This window comes from Danio rerio, chromosome 25 (assembly GCF_052040795.2).
Source record: "Danio rerio strain M-AB ecotype USA chromosome 25, GRCz13ab, whole genome shotgun sequence".
Lineage (NCBI taxonomy): Eukaryota > Metazoa > Chordata > Actinopteri > Cypriniformes > Danionidae > Danio > Danio rerio.
The window spans coordinates 35267348-35281061 of record NC_141045.1 but is presented as its reverse complement, the minus strand read 5'-3'; the positions used below and the strand labels follow the sequence as shown (position 1 = coordinate 35281061).

Genomic DNA, 13714 nt, shown 5'->3' with positions numbered 1-13714 from the left:
TTTCAGTACCCTGAGTGCCCTGGTGGAAAACAGCGGATTTGATTCATTCAGTCAGAAAGGCTCTCAAAGCATGTGCCCGTGAACAAAATGTGCTCTGAGATGCGCAAATTTTCTGCTTTTTACAGAAAAAAATAAAAACAGGAGGGCTAAAACATTACGACTAACCACAAAAGACATGCTCAATCGACCCAAAGCAGCAGAACTCCAGTTATTTCACTGGTTGAAATCATGCGGGACTTGTTGAGGGTGAAAAGTAATGCAAACGCTCGGCTTGAGCTTGACAAGCTTGTCAAAACATTGCGAGGATTGTCTTTGTGGCCGATGCTTTGAGCTGAACCTGGACCCGTGTGGCCGAAGGCTCCACTAATGGCTCTGGTAAATCATTCAGAAGCCTGAATGTGCCATTAACTGCATCACAACGCCTCAAAGCTAGGCTAATGTGTGGATAATGACAGCGGGGAGACCTCACTGCACCAGGATAATGGAAAATTAACCTTTTTAAAGGGCATCACAGATCCATCTCTCTGGAGTCAAACAGAAACAACGATTAGATGCTGTTGCATTCAAAGTCAAGATGCTTTAGCAAATGCATCGAAAACATCCGTGGGGTTTTCAACTAGTAGAGGAGCAACTGTACATATGTTTGTACTGTACATTTTCAATAGGGTTGGGTGTGAATCTGCTCAAATCGAAAGCATTTATGCGAGGAGGTTGTTCAAATGCCTTCTTTCCAAAGATAAACAAATGGGTCCTAACAGACTTCCATTGTAAGTAAATATAAAATTAAAGTCATTGGGACCATCATCAGCCACTGTTCGACTATCAAGATGAATCATTCAAAAGGCTAATATATACTCCTGCGACAAGCGAACAAGAATGGTCTGGTGCAGTCTTTGCATAGAACTCACCAACGCTGACGCACACCTCTCAAAAAAATTTAACTACACATCACATCAAAGTGTAGCGCAAGCTCTGTGATTGGTCTGACAAGCGTGGGCGGGGCTGAGAGCCGCAAGCCCAATGCAGTAAGTGTTTATAAGTGTCGAATCCTGTGAAGGAGCTCCAGATAAAAACTTTTGTTTTTACCTTGTGATTAAAGTTGTTGCACGTACGCCGGTTCCCCCCACTGAATGAGCGAGTTTGAGCTACTTGTAGCGTTCAGAAAAAGCAAAACACCAACACAAAGGAACATAAAAACCTACTGCCAGCTAGCATTTCGGAAGTGTTTTTGCAGGGCAACACAAACAGGATGCAGAAGTATAAATGCACGACCATGCGCAAGGTAGGCGCCATGGGTCACTCCGATCACTCGATGCAGAGGTATAAATCAGCCTTAAAGCTGCCTTTTCACTGCACACGACAAGCAACAGACCAGAAGTCATCAATTTTCAAAAGAGAGTAGTCAAAAGTGTGTGTGTTTATCTGTATTTTGCTGCTCTTTGGTGCTTTTTTTATCCTTATTGTAAATGACTTTAAATAAATGTACCATATGCACTTTATTCTCCGCGTACCAGCTGGCGCAGCCATTTGAATCTTTTTGGCTTAAGACTTCCAGTCTCATTACCTTCCATTCATTTTTGGACGTTAAAAACAACTCGTTACGCTGCTTGATGTTGCAAACTGATATTTTCTAATTATATTATTCTACTTTGACTGTATAGTCATGGACATGCTTGTTTGTAGAGCGAGTAGTTTGACCGTTTTCTGCCGTTTATTATTCCTAGTCATTTCAAGGTCAGGAGAAAAGCGTAAAGGCGGACGGACAAGTCTTCACAGCAACATGGACACCTCCAAATGGCGTTAAAAGTGTCACATACTGTATTTATAAGGTGTAATTCACCCAAAAATGTCATTTCTGTCTTAATGTAATGATGTATTCCTGGCACCGAAATCACAAGTCTGTTTACTACGAAGAGGACGTGTGCGTGCCCGCCAATGAAATCTACTTTAGTAAACAGAACCTGAATAGGCTGTGAATAACATCTAATAAAGCTGTAAAAAACGTTCAGTTTTTTGCACAGAGCGATCGTTTGAGAGCCACATGGTAAGTACGGTTTGCATGTGTGTATTTTTTTTCTTAAAGTGATGGCAGCCATGAGCCGCACTCAGGTGTGAAAGTGAAACCAAAAGCGTGCACATCATTTAAATAATCATACCGCATTTTAGAGTTACGATTAGCATTTGATACGTTTTTTCTTTCAAAGGCGAACACAGTGTTGTGCGCGACAATAAATGTTTAGGAGTGTCAGTATAACTACTCCAGCTCAAAACATAATAATTCAACATCAGATTTATGAGTAGTTATATTCTGATGGGGCGAGGCAGTGGCGCAGTAGGTAGTGCGGTCGCCTCACAGCAAGTAGGTCGCTGGTTCGAACCTCGGCTCATTTGGCATTTCTGTGTGGAGTTTGCATGTTCTCCCTGCTTTTGCGTGGGTTTCCTCCGGGTGCTCCTGTTTAACCCAGTCCAAAGACATGCGGTACAGTTGAATTGGGTAGGCTAAATTGTCCGTAGTGTATGAGTGTGTGTTTGTGTGGATGTTTGCCAGAGACGGGTTGCGGCTTGAAGGGCATCCGCTGCGTAAAAACTTGCCGGATAAGTTGCCAATTCATTCCGCTGTGGCGACCCCGGATTAATAAAGGGACTAAGCCGACAAGAAAATGAATGAATGAATGTATTCTGATGCATCACTTTACTGTGCATTAATGACCAGGACAAATTAAAAGTCTGTTCAAGTCCACCTTTCCAAGTCCATACAAAATGTACCATTGCAACCAACAGTTGACCTACACATAGGCGTAATATTATTATTGTGGTTTTACCATATGTTTAAGAATTAAAAATAATACTAGCCTACTAATATTATCCTTTATTTTACAGAATCGTCAGAAAATCTTGATTTTAACCAAATAAAATCCTGATTCTCATTTTAGCCGGAATCGTGCATCCCTATTACCATAATAGTAATACCATTTTAATTGTATTATATAATATAGTAGTAATGTAGTATAATGTAGTAATGTAGTATAATGTAGTATTTATGTAGTGTTGAATTGAGAGATTTCAATTTCTGTCATTGACACACTGTAGCATACAATAAGCAATAGACAATCTTAAGGTGTTACTTACAGGAGCCACAATCTTTCCAGTCTGTCCGACCTGCATGTCGTTGGGCACATACCCAGCGTCAACCGCAGCTCTAGAGGCGCCGACTACAAGAACACACAGCAGATGTCAATGTTTACATTCACATTTATTTAAACAACCTGATCATAAACTAACACCAAAAACAGAATCAAAAGTTAAAATGAATAAATCAAGCAGTTTACCGGCTGCGTTCAGCTTATCTGCGAGGTCGTACAGAAGTTTGAAGTTGTCGCCGCTCTTCAAGCCTCTGCCTGTTATGACAGAAAGACGGCAGATGGGCATAAAATATGAAATTACTGTTAAGGTTATGACTCCAGCAAGATCAATAACGTCTCAGTTTCCTATTGATTTTCCTGAGGACGAAAAAAACATCAACAACAACCTGGAAATTTCAAGGGAATACCCAACATCGTGAGCTAGTGTTCAAACAATGAAGGTAAACACAAAGATGATGCAGTCCCTGAGGAAAGCAGATTTACTTTACAGCTTAATAATAAAATATATATAAGAAAAACATCATCAATAAACAATGTATGAGAGTTAGACCTTACTGGGTTTGTAAGAGATTTACAAAGGAATATTAGATGATTGTTATATATATATATATATATATATATATATATATATATATATATATATATATATATATATATATATATATATATATATATATATATATATATATATATATATATATATATTTTTTTTTTTTTTTTTTTTTTTTTTTACATGTTTTATGTTGAAATGTGCAAATGATCCATTAGCTAATAAAATATGCACTACTTTGCATTTATTTCTACAACAAAAAAAAATCTTCATACTGGATGAATTGTTTTTTTTGAAAAATTAGGGGGAAAAAAAGTTTAGAGAGGTGATTTAAATGGGTTTTAAACAGTTTTCAGACCATTATATCATGTTTTGAACCATGAATTTGATTCGTTCAGTCAGAAAGGCTCTTAAAGCATGTGCCCAGGAGCATCATGGCCGAAATGCAGCTCTGCATCATGGCTGAATTGCAGCTCTGCATATTCAAGGCTGAACTACACGTTTTTTATTAAAGGTGCTGCATGTAAGTTTTTGACTCTAAAGCATAAAAATACCTCAATATATCTGCAGATAGTTCAGAAACATGCTAAGTGAACATTCTTGTTTATCTGAAAAACAATGCTGAAGTCAGATATTCTGCTTTGAAAATGTGCTTTACATGTCGGAACGTCTGTCTTAGTTTTGGTCCTTTATCATCTCGCCCAATGCCAGTTTAGCCAATTATTTCAGCACTCCAGGTCACCTTGGTGGAAAACAGCATATTTTATTTTATTCAGTCAGAAAGGCTCACAAAGCATGCGCCTGTGACCAAAATGCAACCTCCAGTGGACAGTAGCAGACTCCGAAATGAGACGCAGATTCAGAGTTCCACATGAGGTTATTAATTAGCAAACAATGTAAATATAACGTTCGTAAACAATAGTTGAGAAGGTTACATTGTAACCCTGTGTTCTAACGACACGCTACATCATGCGATTTGCAGCAATAAGCAATTTGGCTGTTTGCACCAGATGAAACACAACAGAAATTTAAATACAGCCATTCAGAAGCACAGAATAGTGCACTCAATCATGAAATAGTAACGTTTATAATGTAATTAATTAATACATATTAAAAACCTCTAACACTATTAAATGTACATACTGAACACTATTAAATGTACATGCTGAATCACTGATATGTGTTGACTTTCAGTGAGTCACAGTTCTAAAGTTTCAGTAGTATGGCAATAAAATGTAAAATGGCATTCAAACTCACATCGTTAGCATTTAACACAGAAAAAAGCACATGAGGTGTACCTGAGGTGAGCATTGGCTAAGTTTTCTGTTGCTCATCTGCAAGAAATAGAAGCCATTTCTAACATATCAATTCAAGGTGTTGGCTGGGACAAACTCCTTTTAATGTGGAAAATATTGCTTCTATCACATGCCATTGCTTTTATTTAGAACACGACTTAAATCAGCCTTTAGGCTTGATAGTCAGGCTGCCTCCTGTTGGTCCTAAATCTGGAAACCTGCGACTGCATTTGTTTTGATCCAGGAATGCAATACTGAGTGTCAAACTTGCATACTGCACCTTTAATGCATTAGTGTATCTGAATAATTGCATTAATAACTGCAAACATCTTTGGCATTACGGTTTATCTAAAATGCTCAAAAAATGTTCAACACATTTCTAATCATAGTTTTAATATCTCATTTCTAATAACTGATTTCTTTTTTCTTTACCATGATGAAAGTAAATAATAATTGACTAGATATTTTAAGATACTGGTATTCAAAAACGAAAAAAATATTGCTTAAATGTGTTGACCATAAACTGGTTTAAAGAAATTAAAAACTGCTTTTATTCTAGCTGAAATAAAACAAACAAGACTTTCTCCAGAAGAAAAAATATTATTGGAATTACTGTGAAAATTTCTTTGCGCCATTAAGACTTCACAGGAGGGCGAAAAATAATGACTTCAACTGTATGTTTTGTTATATCTCTGTGAAGATAAGCAACATATTTAGTGTATTTAAACTATTATGAGTCACACTTCTGTGTATAATTTTTGTTTTGTTGTAAGTAGCATTTTTATAAACAAGTACATCCAGTACGGTTGTTTTTGCAGAATAAACCCTTCAGTTTTAAACAACAGTGCTCCGCTACATGTCGAGCTGCCTGTTGATAGCCCTGTTGGGATTTATTCTGCAAAAACAATTGCCTTTGTACTCAATTGCCGATGTACTTCATTCCTAATATAACATTTATACAGTCCTACATTTATAACTGGCCTTTTGAAGGTAGCAATAATGCTGAAGATATAAAAAATATTTTGTTTATGGGGGCTAATAATATTGACCTTAATATGGCGTTTAAAAAAAATTTAAAAGGCTTTCATTCTAGCCAAAATAAAACAAATAAGACTTTCTACAGAAGAACAAATATTATCAGACATACTGTAAAAAATTCCTTGCTCCGTTAAATATCATTTGGGAAATATTAAAAAACAAAAAAAACACAAGAGAGTGCATAATCGTCTTCAACTGTATGTGTATCAGCACAAGTGTGATTCTCACCTCCAGACACTACGACTTTAGCACTGGTAAGCTCTGGCCGGTCACTCTTGCTCAGTGTTTGCTCTAGCCACTCCGAGACTCCGACAGGCGCAGACGGAGAGACTGCAAAAAACAGCAACATCTCGTGAGGAGACGCCAAATAAACAGGCAGAGCTCCTCCAAAATACCCCTTTATGATGCCTTTAAAGTCAACCTTTAAACAAACGGGTCCATCTAAAGTTTACAGCGGAGGGGAGGATTATATACAGTGCTAAATACTGTAAACCTTTGTGTGTGGTTCAGCTGGGCCTTAAAGCGAGACATGAGTGTGTTTAACTTCATCAAACAGCGGGTACCTTCCTCTGAAGTGCTGCTGCCTCCGTCTGCAGCCGCCGGCTCGAATGAAGTTCCTCTGACAGTGAACACCTTCACGCTTTCATTGCACTTCACTGTGCTCAGAGCATTTCCTGTGGAGAAGACAGAGGGGATGCTTTTTTGTTGTTGTTTCTTTGTGCTACTGCTTGTGATATCTTTTGGTACTTATTTTTATAATTTTAATTTTAAAAAGTCTAAACTTTCCGTTATAGACAGAACCTTGTTTATTAAAATAAAAGGCAAAATGGGACAACAACAATGAAAATCAATACACAATCTACAACACAAAACTAATGATTTTTTGTACTTTTGTATCACTTTAACAAAGTTCAGCCTTTTTACAATTAAAGTGATACAAAAGTACAAAAAAAAAACAAAAAAACATAGGTTTTGTAGGTTGTTTATTGTTTTACTTGTTGAGCCAGTTTGCCCTAATGCTTTTGATAAAAGTTCCATCATATAAGTCATGGCAACCTACGATCACATACTTTAAAAGGAAGATTCTCTCCTTTATCTGATTTATATAAAGAAATCTGTGCAAACAGGTTTAACTGTGATCACCAATATAATTGTAATGTAATAATACAATAAAAGACCACAATAAATGTATCAGAATATTAGTTTGTATTATCAAGTACTGTAGGCATTTATTTATTTGAACTGGTTTTAAAGTTTAATTTTTATTGCATCAATTTTAATTTAATTTTTTTAATTCTTTTTATTTATTTATTACTATTATTTTTATAAATATTTTCCATTTTGCTATATTTTTATCTATTCCTGTTGTAATTTTATTTTAATTTTATTTGTTTGCCAATTCATTTCGGCGACAATGTTCAAAAATGGGGGAAAAATTACAACCTTGATTGTACAAAATGTTTTGTTAAAGCTTGAGAAAATAAATCACAAATAAATGTTTAAAAATAAATAAATTAAAATAAAAAGTTCTATCACTTATCGAAAGTTCAGACTTTTTAACATTAGAAACAGAACCTTGTTTATTAGAAATATTACAGCAAACTGGGTCAACAACGAAAACAATATACGAACCACAACATAAAACATTACAGAGTTATGTTAGGTGCGATTAATTATAGAAAATTATGCAATTTTTAAATGACTGTCAGCACTAAATACAACAAATAAAATGCACGCAAATAAAACATTTACACACGCGCATACGCACACACAGTGTATTAATAAAGGGACATAACAATGAAATTAAAATCATTGATCAAGACCTTTAATAGACAAACAGATGAGTTCATAGACAGAATATTCAATTATAATATTTAAAAAAAACTAATATTTAAGACCAATTTCTATTTTAAATGTTGGACTTTTTATTATTCATATTTGATTGAATTATTTCTTAATATAATATGCATTATTTTGTTAAAATAAAAATATTGCAACAAACCAACATTTATGTACATAAAAAATAAATAAATAATAATAATAATAAAAAAAAAATATATATATATATATATATATATATATATATATATATATATATATATATATATATATATATATATATATATATATATATATATATATAAATATATATAAATACTTCAGACAATTTCCGCCACAGTCCAAACACATGAGCTATAGATGAATTAAATAAACTAAATTGGCCATAGTGTATGTGTGTGAATGTGAGTGTATGGATGTTTCCCAGTACTGGGTTGCGGCTGGAAGGGCATCCGCTGTGTAAAACATATGCTGGATAAGTTAGCGAGACATTCCGCTGTGTCAACCCCTGATGAATAATGGGAATAAGCCAAAGGAAAATGAAATAATATAATATAATAAAATATAATATAATATAATATAATATAATATAAATTTGAGATTAACTGGCAGACTTAAGCTAGATATTCTTCATCTGATAAATTGTATTAAAAGACATCAACACACATTTTTACATTACAGAATGAATAAAATATCATCAATAATTGTTCCTTCAAATCCCTCTGGAATAATTGATGAAAAACATGCATCATAATCATTTGCACAGCTCCGGGAGAACATTCAGGATCTCCAATTGAAAATCTGCAACAAAAATTATTACCTAAATTGGTAAAACACCACTTTTAAAGTGGTATTTTACATGAAAAACGTTTTTATCCGATTTAATATTTAATTAAAGTCTTGCAACAACAATTTTTAAAATCATTTTCTGTGCTTGCCAAACACAAAGTGGCCAGAGTAATTAGGAAGTATTTATGACAGTGTATTTTATGGATGTGAAATGATAAACAAGAAAAATAATACATGCAAAGTGGAACAAAAAGTCTCCGGTGTCCCCGTTAAAACGAAAAAAAAAAAAACATATACATATATATACACATATATACACATACATACATATATATACACATATATACACATACATACATTATATATATATATATATATATATGGTTTATTTCGAGTCATTTTGACTCATTGTGCGTCTCTGAGCGCAGAGCCAGACTCCTAAATCACAAGCTCACGCTAAACAAAGAGAAAGACACGCAGCATATGAGACTATGGTTACATATGAAAACTGAACAGAACATGGAGAAAAGGAGCTGCTGGGGCATTTGTTTCTGTATTTACCAGCATAAATGGTCCTCACAAAAGTGTCTGGAGATTTGATCTCAATGATGTCTGAAATGGGAGCCACATCCAGCTTGGCAGCCACTCGAGGAAGAAGATTCTAGAAATACAGAAACACCCACAATAATATTAGAAAAAAGAGGATGCATTTGAAGTTCTTGGACCCGTTTAAAAGGAACACACAATTCTTTTTTTTTTTTTTTTTTTTTTAAATATGCCAAGTTTACAGCTTCCCTGGAGTTAAAAAGATTACAGGTTAAGCCATTTTAGAAACCATTCAGATTTTCTCTGCTTTTGGCAGGAGCACTTTTAGCTTAGCTTAGCATGCATGAAGTGATCAGGAAGTGTTTGTGGAAAAACAGTTTGGCGAGGGAACGCAAAAAACCTTAATATATATATTTTTCTATCACTGATTTTTTTCCACCCATTTTTTTCCCAGTAGCAAATTGTTCGTAATTTTTCCCAGTAGCGTAATTTTCCCAGAAGCAAATTGTGTACTATGACAGCCATTTTTTTTAAGTTGCTATTATCTAGGCCAATATGGCTAGAAACTATACTCTCATTCTGTTGTAATAAGTGTTTAAATCACCAGATAAGCAACTATGGATAGGCAAGTAGGCAACTAATTTTAATATTTAAAAATAAGAATATAAGTGCAGAAACACATAAAACATACATAAAATGTGTAATTTATTTATACATGTTACACATCAAAAAATATAATTATACAAAAAATATGTAATGACTAATTAAAATTAATTATATATATATATATATATATATATATATATATATATATATATATATATATATATATATATATATATATATATAAATGAAATAAATGAATAAAATAAAAACTTAAAATAAAATATTATCCTAAATTATTTTTTTTTTTCAGAAATAAATTATTTTCTGCATTTATTTTTTTCAACTTTTTTTTTTTATTCTTTTTAACTTTGACTTGTTTTTGCATTTATTTTCAAACGTATTTAGGCTAAATTTATTCATTTTTCCCCTATGCTGCGTATTTCTATATTCATTTATTTTTGCTTGGATTTTTTTTTTCAGTCTGTTACATATGAATGAGGAAGGCTATTCTAGTGTAGCTTCACCACATTATTGGTTTAGACCCCACGAACAGAAAAGTCAGTTATTTTAGAAAACAACAACATACTTTTCACTTAGATTCATACATTAAGAATAGCAGACTTTTTTGCATTACAATCTAAAATGTTAAGTTTAAATATGCAAATAAATGTTAATTTGCATACATTTCTACAACAAAAATCTGAACGACACTGACATTAGGTTAAAAATTCTAGCTTTTTTGTTGTTATTGTTTTTTTAACAGTCTCAAAGGTTTTAACGAAGAGGATTTTAAGAATTTGTATCACACCTTAATAAATAACCCGCGCACACACAATTTTTCTTAAATAATTGTTTGTCTAATATAAAAAGGCATATCATGAACAAATCCCCCTGTGAAAAGCTTCAGAATATAGATATGAGTTTGATGCATGTTAAATTGGGGGGAGGGTAATTTTGAGGAAACAACCTTCAAAAATATGTATTATAATTAAAATCTACAACTAAAATATTTATCAAGAGCGACAAAAGAAAGACTTAAGCGCATTTTGGAGGCTTTATATACATTAGAAGAAGAGAAAAAACACTTCTTGAAAAGCTATAAATCCCAAAAAAATTTTTTCCTGTAGTGGCTCACCTTAAGACATTACAAGACGTTCATCTTTACCTATAGTTTGATTTGTTTGGGTATAGAGTTATTTGGGCAGGCATTGATCAAAAACCAGTTTGAGCGCATGTCTGAAAACTTTGGCCGTCCTGCATCGCAGACAGAATAAATATGGTTGAGTCTCAAAAAGAGCTCTAAGTTATGTCTAGAGGTGAAAAATATTGCATCGCGGTAATTCAAGTGTTTTATATAGTGACATAATGAAACCAAATCCACCACTTAAGAATCCATCAAATAAAATACATTTAGCCAGTGAGGAAATTGAGACTAATACATCTCTTTGGTCTGGGGTTAGGCTACATAAGATACTGTTTAATGTATTACAATTCAATTTAAATACCATTAGATCTGCTGCCTGACAGTTTGGCTGTGGAATGACAAATAACCGTGCGCATAATAGAGCCGCACTTATTGAGGACGGACTTCTGCCACAATTCCAGAAGAAAGAAGTCTGATAGGGGATCGGCAGTATAAGAGGTTCTAATCCATTCCCCATTTGTGCTTTTTCCTTTGGGAAATAATCGAATAACTCTGGAATGAGAGCAACTACTCAGTCCAGAATTAAGTAAAACAGCCACACTAATCACTGATGTATATAAAAAATAAATTATGATTTAAATAGTTTATAAAGTTTTATTAATAAATTACAAATACATTAAAATTACTAAATAAAATTAATTAAATAAAGGGGGTAAATAGATCTTAAACATTAAATATTTATGTACATAAAGTTTTAATTACCAAATAAATGAACGAGAATCAATCAAAAAGATGTTAACATAATTTTGTACAATTCGTTAAATGTCATTAAATAGAAATACACTAAATTGAGATTAAGGAAAAAAGTATCAAATTACGCCAAAGTTCATTACAAAAACGATTCTATCAAAGCAAAAATTAATCTTGCTTCTATTCATCAGGTTAGAAAATAGTCAAAAATAAAACAAATATTTCATAAAATTACAAAATTAGCCTTGTTGAATCAAAATTTTACAACTTGATAAAAGTTGATAACCAAAAAAGAAAATCGAAAATGTATTTATATTTTGTTCATTTGGAAAGCAATCTGATAAAAACTGTCATCAAATGAAGAAAAATAAATTTCAGTAAATAAAAAATTAGACAAAATGCTTTATAAGATAATAAAATGTGACATCAATTAAAAAAGTCATGAATACACTGCAAAAATATAATTAAAGGGAGAAAATATATCTTAAATATGTTTGTAAATTAAGACGTTTTTATTAACAAAAAAGAATAACAATCAATCAAAAACCTTTCATTTTTGTTTAAAATGTTATGTCATTAAACAGAATTACACTAAACAGAAATATCAAAAGAAAAAGTATATTAAATTAAGGCAAAGCTCATTATAAAAAAATACTTCAAAACAAAATATATTAAATCTGTTCACCAAACAGATCAAGTCAAAAAATAAAATAAATAGTTTATTTAAAGAATTACAAAACTAAACCAAAATGTTGAACTTTACAACTTGATAAAGGTCAATCAAATAAAGTCAATCCAAAATAGAAAAAAGAAAACAAATATTAGTAAATTTGTAAAAGAAAAAAACAAGTTAAATGCTTTAGAAGTTAGTACAAATGTATCATCGAATCAAAACAAAAAAAAAGTCATCAATGCACTATAAAATGTATTTCATTGTGCACATTTAAAGCATTATGATTAAACTGTCATCAGATAAAGAAATTCAGTAAATTTATTTATAAAATAAGACAAATTATGTTTTTACAAATATAATGCTGTAATATATAATGAAACTGTGCCATCAACTTATAAAAAAGTAATGAATACATTATAATTAAAATGTAATTAAATAAAGGGGGAAATATTTATGAAATATTTTTGTACATAGATTTTTTTTTAATTCACAAAAGTTATTTCTGTTCTTCAGATTACAAAACTGAAGTCAAAGCTTTAGAAGTTATCGTTAATATCGTTAAGTTACATAAACTATAAAAATGTATTTCATTGTGCACATTTAGAGCATTATGATAAAAAAACTGTCTTCAAATAAAGACAATTCAGTACATTTATTTAGACAAAAGAAAATATTTTTGTACAAATATAATGAAACAATATTTAATGCAAATATACACTATAAAAAATTATTGCAAGTCTGATTATAGAAAAATCATATGTGGACTGTTTGGGCATACTCCCATGAACCCTCGAGCACCCTGGTGAGGGTATAGAGCTGGTCCAGTGTACTACGGCCCGGACGAAAACCGATTTGTTCCTCTTGGATCCTAGGTTCAACCATTGACCAGATCCTCCTCTCCAGAACTCTGGCGTAGACTTTTCCCGGGAGGCTGAGGAGTGTGATCCCCCTATAGTTGGAGCACACCCTTCGGTCCCCCTTCTTAAAAATGGGAATCACCACCCCTGTTGCCCAGTCCAGAGGTACTGTTCCCAATCTTCATGCGATGTTGTAAAGACGTGTCAGCCACGACAGCCCCACAACATCCAGAGACCTAAGATACACATGGTGAATCTCATCCACCCCCGCTGCTTTGCCACTTCGGAGCTTGCAAACTACCTCAGTGGCCTCAGCTTGGGTGATGCGTGAGTCCACAACTGCATCCCCAGTCTCTGCTTCCTCAATGAAAGACATGTTGGTGGGGTTACATCCCCAGTCGAGATCAACAGCTCCCCAATATCGCTGTAAACAGCGTCGAAGTGGAGCTGCTTTTCCCTGCTGAGGCGCTGGACATTTTGCCAT

The 13714-nt window shown here is 33.2% G+C and overlaps 1 protein-coding gene across 6 annotated transcripts in view; it reads right to left on the bottom strand.

Annotated features, from left to right (window-relative positions):
* Positions 1-13714, bottom strand: part of etfa (electron transfer flavoprotein subunit alpha) — a 31869-nt gene that overhangs the window by 12992 nt on the left and 5163 nt on the right. For 3 of the 6 annotated variants that reach the window (XR_015525560.1, XR_015525559.1, NM_198909.1), the window contains 5 exon segments: positions 9216-9315; positions 6590-6700; positions 6255-6356; positions 3330-3398; positions 3130-3212 (listed from right to left, as the gene is read on the bottom strand). Coding sequence is in view for 1 of the 6 variants with exons in the window: in NM_198909.1 (NP_944591.1) it covers positions 3130-3212; positions 3330-3398; positions 6255-6356; positions 6590-6700; positions 9216-9315 (465 nt within the window). In the remaining 5 variants the exon portion in view is untranslated. 6 annotated transcript variants of the gene reach the window in all.